The sequence below is a fragment of the Amphiura filiformis genome, chromosome 17 (assembly GCF_039555335.1).
Source record: "Amphiura filiformis chromosome 17, Afil_fr2py, whole genome shotgun sequence".
NCBI classification, from domain to species: domain Eukaryota; kingdom Metazoa; phylum Echinodermata; class Ophiuroidea; order Amphilepidida; family Amphiuridae; genus Amphiura; species Amphiura filiformis.
Window position 1 is genome coordinate 23,470,518 of NC_092644.1, and position 21,694 is coordinate 23,492,211.

Genomic DNA, 21,694 nt, shown 5'->3' on the forward strand with positions numbered 1-21,694 from the left:
ATTTGAAATCTACATTCCCTTGTAAAAAATAAGATCATGTCTTCCATAAGGGTGGATGGACTTCAACCAGGGGTGTGAGTGACCACAGATAAAAAAAGTCTGAAATTTGAGAAGCTCCTATACTTTTGTACAGAGGAATTACAGAAAAAGAGATTAATATCAAGATAAAAAAGTCTGAATTCATATTTTAATCTGAACTCTCACAGCCCTGACTTCAATTGAAATAGCTCAATTTTGCAAGCTAATTCACAAAGAATTTTGCAAATACAAACATATTCTGAAAAATTCTAACAGATTGGACTTCACCAATTTAAAAATTGTTTAAAAAACAAAAATCATTGATATTTTTAAAGAATTTATTACAAATAGTACAATGCCCTTTACTCTATATTGTGTAGAAGACACGGTTAATAAATTTGATGTTTTACCATGGTTTATTAAACATAATTAAGCCTATGATACAAAAATAAAAAAATACTTAAAACAATCAATATGAACTTTATCACTTTATGTGCCATGCATTAATAATTCACAGTGAACTAGATCCAGTAAAATTGTTTCAACAAAATAGCCTTCCATTAAATTAATCAAAATTACTTTCCAAGTAATAAATTGACAATTTATTATGTCCTTTTCACCCTAAACACATTCATGCAATAGATCTACTTTACCTTTGTACTACATATTAATATAAATAGCTTTCCATGTCATGAATTTGATAGCTCTTTAAATTATAATTCCAGGGTTAGTCTTTATTCTCCCAATAAGTTTATATTTTTAACCATTTAATTCATTTTGATACAAAAATGCCTAACTTTGATAAATTAGTTAGTGCCTGGCTAAAGTCTGATTCAGACTCCAAATTACGAGCTCGGTGGTGAAAATACTCTACGCGTGGTGATGCGTTCCATGTAAAATGTACATTTTAATTTCATTGCGCGATGCTGCAATGTTTTAAAAGCATGAAGTCTGAATCGAACTTACACATTTTGTTGAGTTTTAAAATAGATACTAGGGAGTGTTCAGAAATACTCTGGTGGGGGGGGCTGGAAAATATGTAGGGGGTCAAAAAATTTTAGGAGTTCTGAATAGGGGGGGTTAAAAAAGTTGTGTGTGTATGAACAGGGGGTTAAAAAGTTTTTGCACGTAGAGGGGGGTGTAAAATTTTTCAAGCGCTCTCGCGCAGATGTTCCATATTAAACCAGAACAAAAGTACATTTGATCCAGTGTTAAAAATTGTCGTCTATAACTTAATTTTCAGGTTTGTGTCAGTTCTTTCTGGTCAGCTCTTTAAATCACTAAAAGCTGCAATGTCTTTGCTCTTCTTTAGTGTTGACAATTTTTACAATGTTTCATGTAGTACAGATTATTCATTTATTATCACTGATATATACAACTAAATCATGTTGCATTACAATTATAGGCGGAGGAAGCTTGGAGAACCGGGGTAAACGTCCTCCCCCCCTAATTTTTTTCCATGGGGGGACATCCCCTAAAAATCCTTAAAGAAGAAAAAATAAAGCAATAATTGCCATGTGCAACTTTTTTAGCACATCGAAAAGCACCATGTTTTGGGCCCAAATAGGGTAAAATTGCAACATTTTGCGCTTCGCGATCATGCGAACTGGCCCGTCAATTTAATAGCAAAACACACCATTTCGGCAGTAGTGTAGACAGGGGGCGAAAGGGCCCCTGACAAAAAATGAAAGAGAAAAGTGCCCCTCTGACAAAAAATGAAAAAGAAAATCTGGAGGGCAAAGAAAAGGAGCAAGGAGACCGACCCTTTTCCATATAAATTCAACCCGATCATGGGCCAAAATAGTGTAAAATACAAAATGTTTTACGCTGTGTGCTTACATTGTCACAATAAAGGCATTTTCATCTCTTTCATCATCATTTTCATTTTTGGGCGAAATACACAATTTTTGCACGCGTTTTGTCCCAATAAAGCCTTTTTTGAAGCTCAAATACATTTACAGTCTCTCTAAAAAACAAAATCGGTATATGTATTTGCAACTGCAATTTATTTTCTCGTCTGTGCCCCGAAATTTTATTCACCTCCGACCAAGAAAACTGGCTACGCCCCTGTATTTTGGGCTAAAATAGTCTTGTTTTTTTGCGGCCGCGCAACAAAAAGTCCCAGTAAACATAGGCGTAGATCCGGGGGGATGGCACATTCAATCATCCCCCCAATGTTGACGCTTGTATGTGTGTTTCTGACCAAATTAAGCTCATATTTGGCCATTTTAGCCACCAAAGTACAAATTTCATTCGTTTAGATTCCAAATGGCAAAAATTTTAGCGTGCTACTAAAAAACATTTCCACAATTCCACATATTTTATATCAATGACATGCGTACAATTTCATTACACTAATACAAATTTTAGTATCATTAATGCCATTTGAATTGTAGTAGAATTGAATTAGTAGAATGGTATATTATGATGGGGGGGGGGGGTCAAAATAGTTTTGAACCTATATGAGGGGGTCAAAAAAGTTTTAGGTCCATTAAGAGGGGGTCAAAAAAGTTTTGGGTTCGCTAAGAGGGGGGGTTAAAAAAATTTCCGACATGAAAAAAAAAATTCCAGCCCCCTCACCAAAGTATTTCTGAACACTCCCTAGATATGGTGATTAGAAAGGATACCGTAACTTTGATAAATTAGTTAGTGCCTGACTAAAGTCTGATTCAGACTCCAAATTATGAGCTCGGTGGTGAAAATACTCTACGCGTGGTGATGCGTTACATGTAAAATGTATATTTTAATTTCATTGCGCGATGCTGCAATGTTTTTAAAGCATGAAGTCTGAATCGAACTTAACACACTTTGTTGAGTTTTAAAATAGATACTTGATATGGTGCTTAGAAAGGATACTTAAAAAGCATAATTTTGTGTACTTGCAATAATGTTGAAAGTGTTTCATAAATCATGTCAACTTGTGCAATGGTGGGGTTAAAAATTCCATACAAAAAATTGATCAAGATGTAACATACCATTGCTGTTCCTTTGCATTGTTCTTTGATGTTTTCTTCACATCCTTTATGTATACTCATTTTACAGTGTTTGCATCTGAGTCCTTGCTTCATTATACCTGATGGATAAACAATATCATGAATAATTTACTACCATCTCAAGCGTGCCCATCTATCACGACATAAAACCCCATTATATATGAATGTAGTCTTGTTCAAGGCGTCTCTAAGACTAGGGCCAGCCGATCTCCCGGACAATTTGAGACCATTTTTGTTGAAATTGGAGCACCAACTTGAACAGCTCAATGCACCAACCACTGATTGACTCGTAGTGATAGACAGTGTAATGCTTTACATGTGGTTATTTGTTCTAGGCCTACACAAAACAGGTTTTTCAGAAATCGATCCAAAATTTTCAGTGCAATCTCAAGAACCACTGATCCGATACTAGACATGTTTGGACTCATTTTCATGCATTTGTTATGCTGATTCCAAATATGGTCATGAAATTGAATAATTTTTTAATTTTCAAAATTTTTCATATAATTTTTGGAAGTTGTGTTGTCGTCTCCATTTGATATACGCACACAGACAGTTACTTCATCAATAATGTATAGAATGTGCCTACATGCCTATAACATAAATGAAAATGGTTGTTTAGAAAGTGGGACAAGTCATACCTGTTAAAATCCATTGCTGGTGGATATGATAATATTCTTCGCTCAATTAAGTGCTACCAATATTAATGATAAAAGGGCGAACATAAATGGTCAAAAAAAAAGGTCGGATTTTGAGTATACAGTGCATTTAGGCGTCAAAATTTTTGCCAATTAAGGAGCCATGCAATTAGGGGTCCATTTTTGGCCATATTGACACTTAGGATCTTTTTGCCCCCAAAGATTCAAAATGTGATGCTACGACAGCTGGTTATGTTATTTTATATTTATTATATTTAGGGACTGTTCACAAACACATGTCAGGGGGCCTGATACAACATGGAAAAAAACTGACCACAAATTTCCTGCGGAAATTGAGTTTATATGCTTTTCTATGGGGTTGACCCATAATATTATCGCTCATTCTACAAAATCCGGTGCCAATCCACTAAAAAAATTGAAAAAATAAAAGTTGTTCAAAAAGACCTGCTTTTTGTGTTTTTTAAAAGTAAATGTATCACTACTTCCAGATGTAAAAAATTGCCAACACCACTTGCATATTGTTCTTTCAGGAAGTCATGATGTTTTTTAACACTAAAACTCAATGTAATGTGAGCTACGTTACCGACTATAAAATGGGCTGGTTTTACTCAATCCAAGGTCATAAAAAGCAAATTAAAGATCACTTGAGTGAAATGTAAAACAGATTTCACCATTTCATAGAAGTTTTGAAGATGCTTAAATGAGTGTGTAACGTAGCTCACAGTAACGTAGTTCACTGGTTGTTAATGTTTTTAATGTGATTTGCGAACATTAGAACGTTATGTCGGTTAATTCTAATATAAATGGGGTTCGACCACTGGTAGCTTTCACATATTATTAGGAAGTACATGTAATACAAGTGCATACTGTAGAATCCTGGTAACGTAGCTCACCAATCTTAACATGGTCGGTCGAAATTTCAATGTTTACAACATTTCTATGCCAAAATGCTACAGCATCACGATTTTTACTGTGATTTTTAAAAACCTATGAGTGTTTCCTTTCAAAAACCGCAAATTACATTGATACCTCTGTTTTACTTCTTTCCAATAACGTGTGTTAAAAAGGGTAACGTAGCTCACAGCGTTTTTGGTGGAAAGTGCAATTTATTTTAGAATTACACAAAGACATTTTAATCACTAAAAATAATGTTGATAAACAATATGATGGTGCGTTATCTAATTAAAAAACAACAAATATGTAAAGAAATCGCATTTATTCAAAGAAAATATTCAGGGTTAGATGTGACACTTGAGCTGTGGAAACGCATTTTTAGCGATTTTTGAACCTTTGCAAGGGTTAATCAGGCTGAAGAAAGCATTTAAAGTATGGAAAACTATATATGTCCGTGTAGATCTCGTTGAGTTCTACCAGAAAAACAACATATTTGATGCCCTAAATGCTCGACAAAGTTTTTGTGGACCAAAGAATGGAAAAAAGGCTATTGGCACCGGATTTTGTAGAATGAGCGTTATTTCATGTCTACAAGGGGAACCCTGAAATTTTTGAGATCTGAAAATTTTCGCCATGAAAGGCCCCCCAACAAGTGTTTGTGAATGGTCCCTTACAGCTACGTCATTTAGGATACTAAATTTGCAGTACCATCAGTTACATCATTTAGGGTCTGTTTTGAGGGTCAATATATTAATGAGTAGGCCTTTTGGTAGCACGTTTATATCAATTGGTGTTCCGCCCTCCGAGTCTGGACAGATGTAGGGAACAAGGGGACATGAATACCTACCTTTTAATAGCCCCTACATTGCTCGCAGAATGTAGGTTTCTTGAATGTGTGTTCTAGAAATGAATGTGATTGTGGAGCATTGCCGGATCCTATCATATCTGACACGGAATCCGTTGCCTCCGACGACAGAGCCTGGTCGGTATTTTCCTCTGGCTTACCGCCGGCACCATTTGCATGGCCATTTGTCATACGAGATTTGAACCAGTCTGGAGCAAATAACTGGATCTGAAAGATAGAAAGTCTTGTCTGTTATTCTCTTACCCATTAGGGATCGTTCAATATTTACGCCAGGGGGGAGTGGGAGTTTTAAGGGGAATACAAATTTTTGGGGGGTCTTGAGGGAGGAATCTGAATATCTTACTTGAATCATGAGGGTGGAATGTTAAGTTTTAAATGGAGAAAAACAAAAAACAAGGGAGGAACCTGAAATTTTGAGTGGACACGTCTCAGGGGAACTCTCACTCCCCCCAGCTTAAATATTGAACAATCCCTTATAGCCAGGGGTTGCTCAACTGTAAAAAGTACAACCGACCTTGTTTTTTTAATTGCACAATATATGAATCAAATAAATAAATTTTATAACCAGAGAATAATAAAATTCCAATTTGACAAGACTAATTACTACTGTGGAATTATATCTACCATTGGTTATTAACTAGTGCCCAGATGAAGATTTTGGGATTCAATCATGTTTCACCGTTGTTCATCACCGATTAACAATGATGCGTCCGCATCATCTGAGTGGTTTACTTTGCGAAGTAAACCACACAGATGTGCCAGACGCGAGTTAAAGTGCTGAGAAGCTCTCAAGTCACTAAAATAGCATTTGACAAGGATCCAGATTTACCACAATTTTGCAAACTTTTTACAAAATAACTTTACAAAAATTAAAAAATTAGCTCAGAAGTAAAATTCGGGTATTTTTTCGAAAAATTAAAAAAACCCAACCAAATTTTATAACAAAATTACATTGTTATACCAAAGGCTCCATAAATGAGACTCTTATGTGCAGCATGTTCCTGTATGGTCATCAGAACCCTTTTCTGGTCCTCACCCACCTGAGCTCTTTTACTGGCCAATGACACTTCATGTTTCCGCAGTTGATTACGTAGTCTGTAGATCTCGGCTAGCGTGTTAGCTGCTTTAGAGTTGGACATAGAGGTGTTGGATTTGACGATGAAAAAAATGATACAACACATGATTAGCTTATCTCTCATTTCCAATGGTACAGTTTAGTAACCTCAATTAATGATCTGCCTGCTGGCCACAGGCTTCAACATAAAAAGTTCAAGTTTGAGATATTTTCTCAACATATCAAGAACTATCTCAAGAACCACTGGACCAATACCAGGCTTGTTTGTACTCAATTTGATGCATTTTTCATGCTGATTCCAAATATGGTCATGAAAATGTACAATTCTGAAATTTTTGAATTTTAGAATTTAAAAAACCTTTTCGTCCGTTCGGAGAGGTTAAGCAATCATATCTTAAAGTTGACCTTAACTGGTGGGATATGAGTTTTTGTACCAAAACATTCAAAGGTCATGCCATGAGTGTACAATCTTATTGGAGTTAAAGAACTGTGTCATGATAGATGAGCATGTATAAGAACCTATAGTGACACCATAAGGAATGCAATTTGCATGATGTGATTTTTCATTACATTGGGCCTATGTGATTAGCATTGGGTTGATGAACAGTTCAAGGAACTGCACTTTTTGAATTTAGTTCACCTAATTCAGGTAACCCCATTTGAAATTCACACTCTGTGTGGAAGATTAAGATCATGTCTTCCGTGGGGGTGTATGGATTTTAACTTGAGTAGCCCAATTGAAATCAATTGAAGGATTTTGATGAGAGTATAATATTGCAGTTTGAAGCTGCTTTGTTTTATTTTTGTTGTTTGTTTGTTTGACACATTCAAAACTAAATCTCAGAATTTGACATGAACATGATTAAGGCTAATTCCACAATGTGACTAGCATAGGTATCTTTCATACTCAGCCAGGCATGCAAGCCCATAGCAATAATGGGGGGATGCAGGGATCTAAGAAGTGGACCTTTAGCAAATGATTTTTGCTTCAAAAAGGGTTGATTTTCAATGTTTTTACAGACAAAAATGCATTTTCCCCCGGAATTGGCATGCATCCCCCCCCCCCGAATTGGCATTATTTCAGGGTTGCAATATGGCCATGCAAGCATGTCTGATTTTTAGTGTAATATTTCCATGATATTAGTTATGGTCAGAGAACTATATCTTACACTTCCCATAATGCATTTCTTTAATTTTCTGTACTGATTTGCTATCTAGTACAACATGGGTCATGGGCAACATGACAAAAAGATGAACAGAGCACAGATCTTGCAAAATATTTTATTTCTTGACCATCGGCCCATGTTTAGCCAGTCTATTCTCAACATAAAAACAAAGGGAACCACCTGATAGGTGTAATTTGATGTAATGAGGTGATGCATCAAGTTGCAAAGGATTCTGGGAAGGGTAAGATATCTTCTACCAACTATGGTGGTGTAATATGTGACATGAAAAAGGGGAATGAGTCGGATGTTGCTAATATTGTTTTTGAAATATTGGCAAAAACTGTGTTCAAATTCTTTTGTTTTATATTGTTTTCAGCCATTGATAAATTGCTCATAGCTCTGTAACTAAATGTCCGATTTTGATGGGATTTACATCAAAATGTAGCATTTGTAATTGCCGACATGCAATTTAGTCTCCTTAATCATGTCACATATTTTTAAGTCCCATTCAGTAATCCCAGCAAAAGTGTAAAAAAAATGTTTATAAATTGCTTAAAAGTGAAGGAGAAGTCATTCAAATTGTCATTTGGTATTTTTGAAATAAAAAATTTGGCAAAAACAAAGGAAACAGCATTACTGACGAAGTTGAAGCCCCATTCAAATACATGTAGCTAATTTATATACTGTCAGTATATAAATTACAGATTCATGTAAAATGCCTGATTTTGTCTTAAATATATGGCTTTCAGCTGAACCACTAGCAAGCTATGTTAGCACATCTATGACAATGACAAAGGTACCAATATCTGTTTTTTATGATTTTTTTTACAATTGTCCAGATGAGCAAAACACTGAATGGGCCTTTAAATCCTACACTACAAAAACAGCAGAGCAACACTTAATAAACACTTTAACACTTCATAAACACTTGTTTGTACAGTGAAGCTAGCGGGGGTGTTAACTTATAAACACCAAAACACGTTTAGAAATATGAAGATGTTTATGTTTTTTAACACAAGATAGTGTTTAAAATATGTATTTAAACACTTATCTGTACAAACAAGTGTTTATGAAGTGTTAAAGTGTTTATTAAGTGTTGCTCTGCTGTTTTTGCTGTGTATGCACTGCAGTACATTCTCTCACCTGTCATACTGCCTTTTCAGTTTAGCTATTAAATCTTTGCTTATACTCATGTCTGCTTCATGCTCACGAATCTGAAATCAAAATCACATTGTATTGTTACCTTGCATGAATGATTCCACTGCACTAAAAAGATGCATTGTAGTTGGGCAGGAAAACCTCCTATGTGTAATTGGCCCCAAACATGTTTAAAGCAAACCTCCTGTGTAACCTCTTGGCAGTTTTGTTTTAAACATGTTCAAGGGCCACAAGTACATAGGTTTTCATGTCCAACAACGATATTTTATCTATACTATAGACCTTTTTCTATGTCACGATTAATCAAAAGTGGGTCCAAGAGACAGCCTGCAGTATATTGGGTCTAGATGCAAACAATCAACATGATCAAAGCACACAGTGTGAAAACATAACTAATCGCTTATTTTGTCATAAGTTTTTGTATATTTTTACCCCAATTATAACAAAATAGTTTCTTCAAATGTGTTCTGCATTGTTTAAATTGGTTTTGAGTCTACAAAATGAAAAAAAAATGAAAAGGTGTATATTCCTATGATACTTTTGCATTTTCATCACTCGTTTGATTACATGGTATTTATCAGACCTACCTCTTTAACAATACCATCATATCTGTCATTTAGTACCTGCTCTGTTGCAGAATTTAATACCAACTTATTTTGCATTAAATCCTGTAAAGACAAAAAATATAATTGTCATAAAATTCAACCTTCGTAGATTACTGAAAGGAGACGGTTCAAGTTATTGGGTAAAAGTTCAGTTCATACTCAAATTTCAATATTTCTTTTGGTGAAAGTTGATTTTTAAGGTCACATATCAATATTTTGGTCAAAAGTTTGTTCTTAAAGTCAGGGATCAGCATTTTGCGGCAAAAATAAATTTTGTCAATTTGGTCCACTTTTATGCGACAATTTTGGTTTCCAATTTTTGCCATTTGCATTCAAGGGGTTAGTACAAGAAAGCACCATCTGCAATAGCTGCCAGGTGTCATATGTGTACAATATAGAATGCAGAAATGGTCAAATGTCTATAGGGCAGCTATTGCAGATAGGGCCTTGTTGCACTAGTCCTATAATTCAAAGATATGTCAATGTGTTAACCTGGTAGATTTAAACCAAATTTAAACAAACCCTTATACCAATTGCATTATAAGCAGATAATTTCAGTGGAAGGTTAAATCATTGAGAAATGCAAGGTTCTTTAGTGGTCTGCTGATTTGGCACTGTTTATAGCATAAACATAGAAGTGGGGTTCTGATTGGCTAATTGAATCACATCATTATCACATTGGAACCTCAATCGCCGATCAAGCTGTGTACAATCTGTCCACATAGAAGTACAAACCAAATCTGTGGCATTGGGGGTCGATGCTTTTGCATCATACCTAAAGAGCGTGGTGCGATCGACAAGTACAAATCGCTCGACAGTTTTCGCACCAAAGAAGCATTTACACACGCATTGCACTGGAATAATTATTCTCATACCTCCAGTTTCCGAGATCTATTTACTTCGTAGTTCTATGTGGACAGACTGTAGCAGCGTGTGACCTAATTCTTTATACACAATAATCAGGAAGAGCAGTTGGAAACCACTAAAGGACCTTGCCGAATACTTTAGCCTAAGTGCTACCCTAAGTTCGTTGAGTATGTGTGAATCTTACCCCTTGTGCAGTTTGCTCTGGCTTTGCAAAAGAATACTGTCTTGGTTCTTTCTCTGACATTAAAGATGAAGAGTCTCCTAGAACTTCTGCTGGAGTGATGCGTCTGGAAAAGTTGACCACCGCCTCCATGCGACGACTTTGCTCAGCAAACTAAGTGAGAATGGATGGAGAAATACATGAGGCCATGTTAACCAATATCTGACCAATGTCATAACTCTCAAGCAGTGGGATGGCCCAAAATGCAGTTCATTTGTGTCTAAAGGAAGTTGAACAAAGCAAATTTTGTTCAAATATTTCAAGTTGTCAAGAGCCCACTTGTTCAGACTGGAGTATAGAGGTTATCCATGTTCTATAAGCTGCATATCCTATCAACGACTGCTATACATTGTTTAGGACATTCTAAAAAAGTACCCCGCATGTGCAACCATGACTGTTTCAAAATAGCCCGCCAAAGTCATGCAGGTAACTCTGAGGTCGTGCATTGAAATAGTTTGAATGAGGAATACTACGGGAACCAGTGCCTTTTGTTAGAAGTCACACATGAGTGAAGTGGATAACCTCTATACCTCTGTTTTAGCCTAACAAGAGGTAGTGCAAGGTCTAACACAACCCCTCTTCAAGGTCATTAATTCACAGAATACAAACTTTTCTTGCAAAATAGTATAATAAAGAACTGAGAAGTTCATCCAGCTTTAACAAATGAAATTTTATGATTGTTAATGTTCAAAGAAGCCTTTTTTTCTTGAGTAAGAAATTCTTTAAAAACACACAGCATTATACTTTTCTGACGAAAACTCTCTTTTCTGTTCTTAGTTTTTCATCCAAATTTTGCTTTGTACCAACTGAATTCAACTCTAATGACAACTGTCTATGCTGCAGAAACAGTGTTTAGACTTACAACACTTTTCTAAACACTCAATTTGTAAACATATTTTTTAACTGTTACACACTAAAAACTACGGGGTATAATTTCCGTGGTCATTTTGAATTGACCACGTTTGGGGTTGTTTTGACCCTTCAAGGGGGTTGTACTGTTTTAATTTGACCACATTCGAGGTCATTTTTAGCCACGACATTTAATGTGGTCAAAAACTTAGTGGTCATTTTGCCGATACCGTCGGCGCATTGATATCAGTTTCAATCTTCCGCTTTGAAAATCTCAATTCATAAATGAGTTTAAACATGAGCTGCAATTAATGTTTGTTGATTAATAAATAAAACTAATTTTTTTTCCTCAGTTACCCAATTTGTCAACTTTATAATGACTTGCATTTCGGAACTATTTGCACACACTGTCTGCATCGGCTCACGTGGTCACATCAGCGCCATATTTGTTCTGATTGTGCAGCTCAGCGGATTGTCGTGTGTGCTTGTCTGCATGATGGAATATGAAAAGTTAGTTGAAAAGTGAGACTGCAAGGATGCATAGACCCTTGTCTATGCACGCAGATTCATTCAATTTCATGCTGTCGTGGCTGGTGTCTTGGCTGCAGTTGTTAAGCTTATATCATGTAAGCTTATAATACGTGAACTGTCATAGGCGATGACTGACTGTGTGTGAGTGTGATACACAGATGCATTTTGCAGTTTGCTGTTTATGTAATGCTTTCTCTGTGCAGAAACACACTTATGTCCTGGTGGGACCAGCATGACCATAGGCCTACTAAAAAAATCCAAACAACCCCTAAATGTGGTTATTGAGTAAACCTATAAAACAACCCTTTCAAATGGGTCATTTCATTTGACCCCGAAATGAGGTCATTAAGTAACCCAATAAGGCAACCCTTTTGAAGGGGTCATTTCATTTGACCCCGAAATGTGGTAATATTTTGACCCCGATGGGGTTACTATTTGACCCAAATCGTAGTCATTGCAATGACCCGACCAATGGGGTCAAAATGACCCGTTAGTGGTATGGTGTTTAGTTGATAACTATGCTGGGGTCAAAAATGACCCCGTTTGGGTCATTTTTTGACCCCGTAGTTTTAAGTGTGTAGGTACATTTTAGAATTTGATTGATTGTATTTAAGAATTAAAGACATGATGTCTTGGAATTTGACATTTGGTGCATATAGGTTTGAAACAAATCACCAATTGATTACCAAAAGGTTCAATCTCTACATACACACAGTTTTTGCAGTGTAGTTATGTTATTGATCATACAACATCATACCTTTGCTTGAAGTATTTTGGCATGCTTAGATACACCCTGAGAAGTGACTTCAATGAGGTCGCCATGAATACCATCTATTTCCTGTATTGATAATATGAACCAAAAAAAATATTATTATATCCAGAGCACTGAGCAACTTCAATCAATACTATATTGTGTTATATCCGTTATTCTACTGAGGTAAACTTTAACATTATTTTTTGCGTGGCATTCCATAACGAAAGTATAGCTTTTATATGTCATCAAACATTTGTTATAAGTTAAACATTGCTGGATATAGAATGGGAATAGATTAAATAATGAAGACATTTTTGTTATTTTTGATTTGATTTGTCTCATGCCTCAGACACTTTATTTATTAAATGCAATTCAGTGTATGAATATAATAACAAAATATTGATCTACCGAAACTAAAACATGATAATTCGCTGTCGTAGTGCACGTTAGAATATGACAATTGCTAGTTCTGGATCATGCTTTCTTTGTTACGAACCACTGATCGAAATGATTACAACACAAAGCCTATGGCATATCGAAATTCGGAACAGGTGTATGAGCCTAGGCTTGAACCAGTAACCAATGGTTACTAACGTGCACTACGGCAATAAATATCAAGAATACAGACAACATGTCGGTAGTGTAACTTTAAAAATTGTAATAGCAAGAATACATTTTAGTAGCGTAACTTACCGAATTAATTTTTGGGAGTGCTGACCCGCAGACTCCTGCATTGTATTGATTAACAGAGGCAAGTTCTAGGACATAGTCATTGTGCTTGTTGTGACATAGTGCTGTATTGTAATTCTGAAAGATATAAAATAGTATCAAATTTATAAACAGTTTATGCATACATTAAGAACCCTAACATAGTGCTTAAATATCATTGTCCAAGTGGCAGCACCATAATCTTTTTTGGGAGGGGAGAGGGCAAAGTGCATTTGAGGAGGGGTCAAAAATCATGAAATTCCACAAAATTGCTGCAAAAATGGTGATTTTTTTTATTTTGGTTTTTATATGAGGGGGCAACTGGGGTAAAGATATCTGACTGGGAGGTATTTTTCCCCATGCCCTCAGGGCCTCACCATGGTGCCACCATTAAACTGTCCTTGTAAATATCCATAGTATAGTTAAATGAGAATTACGATGTGTTACACATCATAATCAGAGGGAGAAACACTAACTATAACAATAACACCAATACAAACCCAAAATCAGAAGATTCAAAAAAAGCTCATTGCAACTTAAAGCCTTAATGTACGATTTCCGTCAAATTTTGATTTTGTTATTCTTTATTCAAATTGATGAAATACTAGTAGTAATTACTGATGGTAAGGGTTGCTGTCCATTTTAGGTTGAAATAACAAGGTAAAGTGAAAGAAACCCCACTGGTTATTTTGGCCATTTAACACACAGTTCTATGGGAGGACATATTATCATAATTTTCAAATTATGATAATATGTCGAACTTTGCTCTGTTCACCTACAAAGACAACAAATTTAGCCGATTCCATTTAGGTGCAAGCTGGGTCATGTGTAAACATTACAAATATGCAAAAAAAATCAGGTTTGAAAAAAATGAACCAATTCCATATTATAAGATCGTACATTATTAACAAAAAGTAGCTTAGAGAAGGTAAACACTTTAAGTTGATTTGTTAAGTGTTAGAGACATCAATTGTGCTTCTAGAAATGCAGTTTTGGAGTCTGTGTATCAAACTCTTGGAAATAAATGCCAAAAAGAGTGAAATTGCCCAAAAAATTATGTCGCTTTTTTGGCCTGATATAAAATCAATGACGTCACATTTTATGATTGTGCATCCAAAACCTCTGGTACTGAAGCGGCATTTGTCATTTTTTATGATCTTTAGGTGATGGGTTAAGCTTATCAGCAGGTAAAATTCCACTGACAAGTGGCACTTTCCTTTATAAATGATTATTTTCTCTGATTTTCAACTGAATGGGTGCAGGTAATATGGGACACTTAGGGGGGGGGGGAATTGTGTGCATTGTCAATGCGAAAAGCAAAACTATTTAGAAAATTGAATTTTCTTGTAGAAATTTGCATTTAACATTCAAAATCATGTAACAAAAATGTTTTTAGAACAAAAGAGTGATTTTCTGAACTTTTTGATTTTCACCATAGAGATAACACAGTGTCCCATATTACCTGCACATGCAGGTAATATGGGACACTTGACGATGACGTCATTTTGACGTCATATCGTCCAAACAAACATAAAAACAAGGTAACATTGCCTGTTTTATTAATCTTAGAGGACAGGTTGTTCATCATAACAATCTCTTGTGGGCATATCTTCTTTAGTTTTTATGCAAATAAGCTAAACGTCCTTAATGGTCCCATATTCCATGCAGGTACCCTATGTAAGGAGAATATCCAGGAGCATTAATGGGTATTCCATTTGAAATCCATACACCCCTATGGAAAACATGACCTTAATCTCCCACACAGGGAGTGTGAATTTCAAATGTGGTTACCTGAATAGATGACTCCATCTAAAATCTGAAATCTAAACCCCTGTGTGGGAGATTAAGGTTATGTCTTCCATAGGGGTGTATGGATTTCAACTGGAATAGCCCAAGAATGCTCCCAGATATAAGTCTTACATATTTCTTTATGCACCTCAACACAAGTTGGAACCGGGCCCGTATCAAGCGCAAAAGCAGCCATCTTGAAATCTATCTCTATCTGAGATCACAGAAATGTGAGATGAATTGGCCAATCTGATCTGTGTGTGTATGTCGCAATGGGTGGAATGTTTCAATTTTGTGCACTAACTTGATCACATGGGGCATATACACATGTGTCAAAGTTAGGTTTGTCTGCAAAGCTGCATAAAGCCTCTGACGGCACTCTCAACTTGAGAGGAGTAGGGCCTATAGTATATCGTATGTTCTCTTGAACAAAGTTACAAATCAAGCTTAGCAACCAGGGCATACTTCTTTGAAAGTCTCAAGTGGATGAGTATATGGTTAATAACCTTAAGTGATATATGAGGTATACACAATGTATGGTTAATAACCTTAAGTGATATATGAAAAAAAAGGAAAGTAGAGTCATCTGCAGTGATATTTCTGTGTTGAATTCTTTAAGCGTGTGATGTGTGATTTGCATAAAGCAAAGCAAAGCAAAGATTCCTATTTAAATGTTAGTTTTCACTGATCATTAATATTCATATGCAACTAACATGACACAAAACTATACAGCACAAAAGGTGATCAGACTATCTATCATCGTACCATGTTAGAAGTTAATTGGTTATATTGCGGGTAGACTGCAGAGTGGATCAATGGAATTTCAGGCATAATATGAAAATTAAGCTTAATAATATTCATATGTATGTAAATAACTTGGCACAAAACTATACAGCACAAGCGATGATCATCTATATAATAATACGCATCGTCTGTGTGTCTGTCTGTCTATCTGTGTGTCTGTCCGCCTATTTTCTTGGAGAATAGGGGTAGCACGTTCCTCAAACTTGGTGGGTGGGTGCAGCTTGACCCCATACAGAACAAGTTTGTATTGGTTAGTGGGTCAAGGTCACCCAAGGTCATATAGGGGTCATCTGAGGTCAAATTAGTAAAAACTGTTTTTCTCAGAGACTGGGGGGTCGCACGTTCCTCAAACTTGATGAGTGGGTGCATCTTGACCCGAGACAGAACAAGTTTGTATTGGTTGGTGGGTCAAGGTCACCAGAGGTCATCAAGGGGTCATTGAGATCAAATTAGTAAAAACTGTCATATGGGCATGCAACTTGGTGGGTGGGTGCATCTTGACCTAAGACGGAACAAGTTTGTATTGGTTAGTGGGTCAAGGTCACCCAGGGGTCATCTGAGGTCAAATTAGTAAAAAATGTTTTTCTCGGAGGGTCGCACGTTCCTCAAACTTGATGGTTGGGTGCGTCTTGACCCAAGACAGAACAAGTTTGTATTGGTTAGTGGGTCAAGGTCACCCGAGGTCATCCACGGGTCATGAGGTCAAATTAGTAAAAAACTGTCATTATGGGCAGCCAACATATAGAGCCAAATTTTTGGAAGGTCATTTTGGGGTCACCGGGAGTCATCTGAGGTCAAATTAGTAAAAACTGTTGTATGGGCATGAAACTTGGTGGGTACAGTCACCATCAGCCAGGTAATCGCGACAGCCGAGAACCGCCAAATACGGGTGACTGCCTAGTACTCTATAATCCTACAACTTTAAAAGTTAATTGGTTATAAGCCATGTAGGCTGCAGACTGCAGAGTGGGTTAAAGTAATTTGAGGTAAAAATATGCAAATTAAGCTCTTTAATATATAAATATGCAAATAGATTGACACAAAACTATACAGCACATGAGGTGATCATACTCTATTATCCTACCAAGTTAGAAGTTAATCGGTTCTTGCGTGCAGGCTGCAAGAAAAATTGGTACATGCAAAAAAACACAGTAAAGCAACCAATTTTAAACCTAAAATTCATTTTCAGTGCACTTAACACACCTAATTTGGGTGCTAAAACAAAAAAATTAGTAAAAATGTGGATCTATATTAACCCAAATTCTTAGATATGGGTCCCTTTTTTGGTAAATTATCCCTAGAAATAGGCTTCTGCAGCTAAAGAATTAATTACCCCTCCCCCAACAAAAATTACCCAAAACAAAAAAAAAATAGTAAAATCCACCTCAGGCAAGAAATCTTAGACAGAAATTTGTATTACATTCAATGAATTATTTCCTAGCATTATTGCAATTAGCAAGGCAAATAAAATAACATTGAAGGTGAATGCTCCCGAACACAGTAAAACACTCTCTTCATGATATCAAATGTAGCGCTAATTGCTACAGCGAGGAAAATAGTTCCCATTGAAAGCCATTATTTGAACATACATACATCCCTGTATTCCATACCAATTAGCGTTGCAATTAAAAGAAAAGCTTTCTTATTTTCTCAAGAGAAAACTGAAGTTTTTGAACTCAGAAGGAAAAAACTTCATTTTACCTTTAGCGACCATTTTTACTGCTTTTTTTTTTTGAAATTCTGAGAGAAGTATGCTACATTTTTTACAGTGCCCCCGATTGGTTAATTACATGATAAAATTATCTGAGTAACCAATCAAAATATAGCTTTTAGATCTCTTTGCAATTCTAAGCTTAATCCCCTTCAACTCGAATGGCTATTTGTACCATACCTCTGATTGGCTCAAAATATGATATAGGGTTATGTGTAACCAATCAAAATAGTTCTTACTTACATGTTACAAGCCACTACACTAGTAGTCAATGACTAGTCATTTTTCAAATTTGACTTTCGACCAATCAAATGCTTGTAGGTTTGCTGGTAGAGGTCACAAACAACGGATCCAAATATATACATGTTAACATGTACGGAGGAGATAATGCATGAAAACATGATTGCAGTGCACCAAATCTAAAAATTGAATGATTTTAAATAATAATAATTTATGGCTCTTCATTTCCAATTGTAGGCCTATTAAAGATCAGGGTTGTTTTGCAAGGGGGGGAGGGGCATTGGGGGAAAAGTGGGGGCAAAATCAACAAATTTTGTGCAAAATTGCTGCAAAATGGTGGACATTTTAACAATTAAGGGTTTTACTGGGGGAAACGGGGGGAAGGTGCCGACACAGAGTTAAAGATACTTTTTCTGGACAACTAATGTCCTGTACATGAATGCGGATATGTTTCTTATATATTACAATGTCCTATTGTAATTAAATGTGTCCTTGAATACAATATAACCATCTAATTAAACTATAGTTATTTAGAAAAACACAATGGCCATTGAACTCACAGCAGAGTGTACAGAAATGCATAATTACCCATTCTACCTGCTATTACCGCTTACATTATTAATAGGTATTGCTATTCAAACTCAATTAGTAAAAAACATTGATGACATTTTCATCTGAGCAGATATCTGTATTATTTTGAGTACTATTAAAGTGCACATTTTTATAGAACATACGCCCGCATTAAAATGTCCTTCCGCAGTAATAATTGTTGAATTTTTAGTAAATAATACTAACTTGAAACCTATTTATTTACTTCAATATCATCACATACCTTTAATCAGTTTTAATTAACTTTTCAACATCAAAACATTGCTGGAAAATAAGGAAACAAACTTTTTTATGATCTCATGAAAAACCTGTACAAAGTCCCCATAGGAAAAGTCCTTGACGACCACCATACCAACAGATGACGCCCGGGGTATTTCAGCTCTTTTTTAAAAGGAATAAAAGTATCCCCTGGCCCTGCACAGTGTCTTCGCCCCGATATCTTCATGGCAGAAATCGCCATGATGGTAGATTGAATCCACGGCCACGCATGACCATTTTGTTATGACCTGTTTAATAGTTTTGGGCCGAGGGACATCCAAGTGAGGCTATTGACAATAGCCTGGTGACTGACCTCTGTAGATGTCAGTGAGCATGGAATACGTCATCTGCTTTTAGACTGCCTCCACCAGTGGCCTACGCTGCTCTATAGTACTGTGTATCTTCCGTGACCTGAGTGTTTACGAATGAGGGCAGCTGTCCTTTTTATTGTTTGGCATATATAAAATCAGAATTTTTGTCAGTTTTTGAGTTCAAAACGCAAAGTTCTTTCTTAATACCCATGCTAACAACTATCATATTCTTTCAACACATATATTCAAGTGCACGCCTTGAAATTGGCTTCTTTAGAATCCAAAAATTAACGGAGATATTCATCATTTTCTACCCCGGTATCCAAAGATTTATCGTCTGAATATCAATCGATCCTGGGTATTGATTTTAGTTTCTCTGCTGTATAATGTAATTATTTACCAGGCGATGTTGGTGTGCCCTGATTACAACAGATTATAATTGTTATGTGATTATGTTATTTGCCACGATCATAAAGAGATAACTTCCATACAGTTAATATCATGCAGCCTCACTACAGGGATTTCCTATCTAGCAGCGCATTATACTTTAATTTTGACTTCCAAAATTACCGATCACCAGAAGGGAATGATAGAAGCATATCATAGTGAAGGAAAATCTAACCGTGAAATTGCAAGATTATTGAATATTTACAAGGGATCTGTTCGATATAATTTGTGAATAAAGAAGATTCATGGCTCAATGAACAATCGCCCAAAATCTGGACAGCCGAAAAAACAACACCAAAATAATAATAACATAATAATAACATATCACTATATTTAGATATTCATTATATTTATAAAAGTAACTTGTGCTAATGGCCAAGTATACATCTAGCATAGTTCAAAAATATGTGGAAAGTAGTACAACATTTGCACTCTTTCAGACTTTCTGCTCAAAAATAACAAATAAATATTTTGCATATATATATATATAGGTATATTATAATAGTTGCTCAAAATACTCTTGAAATACTGAAAATATGGGTTATTTTGAATTTTAGAGGGATAAAACATTATGCATTTGAATATAAAATGGGAGACCCAGACTATAAATAAACTCCGCAAGTTTCCTTAATAACCAAATTGCAGCAACAAAAACAGCAGACCAGTCTGTGAAAACATTACAGAACATGACCATTCAATATCTGACTATGAAAGGAGCCATTAACCAAACCATTAAAACAAGTCTGAAAATAGAAAACAGCCTTCAAACATGAAGCAATTAATACAAGAATGAATCACATGCATCTGAAGTCTTGGCACTAACAGATTTTTACTAGTACTTTTATAAGCATGGTTCTAAGAAAATAGAGAGTAGGTTCTAAGCAGTGGTGGTGCTGTGGGAGGGGTAAATTACCCCAGCCCAGTCAGAACTCAGCATTCTCTAAATTCAGTAAATTTCCATCATCAATCGTGTAATTGAATGGGATTATTTTGAAATTTTAAAACGCTTGAAATATCACAAACAAATAGGCCTATGATAATAAATGATATAAATACAAGCTAAAACCGTTGGGGTTCAATAATGAACCCCACAAAACTAACCGAGTATATGGAAAATGCCATACGGTCGAGCAGTTTGCCGGCTCTCTCCGAACATTATGCCACTCGCCGCCTGTCAGAACTCTTGCCCTCCCCCAGTTCCCCCATTAAAATTCCAAAATTACACAAATTTCCAAATTTGCTGCAATTTTATAAAAAAATTGTTGATTTTGCCCCCCCTGAAATTCACTTTTACCACAATGTCCTCCCCCAAAAAAATATTCCTGGTGCCGCCACTGGTTCTTAGGTTTATTTGTCACAGATTTGGATGGGTGAGGAGCTACAATGCTCATGTCATGAAGTTATCTGGTGCATGTTATACCCATTCCCCAGTCCCTGCTTATGCTTTATGTTTTTAGTGAGAATTGGAATACATATTGTACAGCACATTCTAATAGTGACAAAAACAATACTTTTATATACAAACGCAACTTTTGCAACCAACTGAGGGCGCTTGTCTAGCGACATATTTCCACTCACCTTAATATTGTCCATACCATCTCTACTCATTCTCTTCCATGCATCACAAAATTCTTTTTCTGTCTGCAATGTGAAAAATAGAAAACATCCATCAAAATAAGACCAATATTATACATTTTTGGACATTTAATTATTTAGCATTATTAAAAACATATAATAAGAAATAAGACTCAGACAATTCCTCAATTTTATGTGTTTTTGATCAACAAAATAAATGAGGACTTGATTCATTTGCCAGTGGCGTAGATTTCTTTTTGACATGGGGGATGGGAGTTGGAATTTTTTTTTTAAGTACAGTGAATCAAGCACCTTTTGGTGACAGAATAAGTTAATGGCACAAATGCGCGTGAAGCATGAGAAAAAATTTGCCATATTGAAGCTAAATTGATGAAAAGTGGTGCAAAAGCGCAATAAAATTTGAATAAAATTGTACTTTGGGGGCTACAATGGCCAAATATGAGGTTAATTTGGTCAGGCGTCAACATTGGGGGATGATTGTATGGACCACCCCCCTGGCAAAATATTGGGGGGATTTACCCCCCATCCCCCCGGGATCTACGCCTATGTTCATTGCTCTACAAAATTT

The 21,694-nt window shown here is 35.9% G+C and overlaps 1 protein-coding gene across 1 annotated transcript in view; it reads right to left on the reverse strand.

The window, feature by feature from the left end:
• Positions 1-21,694, reverse strand: part of LOC140137074 (uncharacterized) — a 291,494-nt gene that overhangs the window by 25,864 nt on the left and 243,936 nt on the right. The window contains 9 exon segments of the mRNA XM_072158732.1: positions 2,994-3,091; positions 5,417-5,636; positions 6,470-6,587; positions 8,814-8,884; positions 9,416-9,496; positions 10,485-10,634; positions 12,658-12,738; positions 13,348-13,461; positions 21,109-21,171. Of these exon segments, the coding sequence (XP_072014833.1) occupies positions 2,994-3,091; positions 5,417-5,636; positions 6,470-6,587; positions 8,814-8,884; positions 9,416-9,496; positions 10,485-10,634; positions 12,658-12,738; positions 13,348-13,461; positions 21,109-21,171 (996 nt within the window).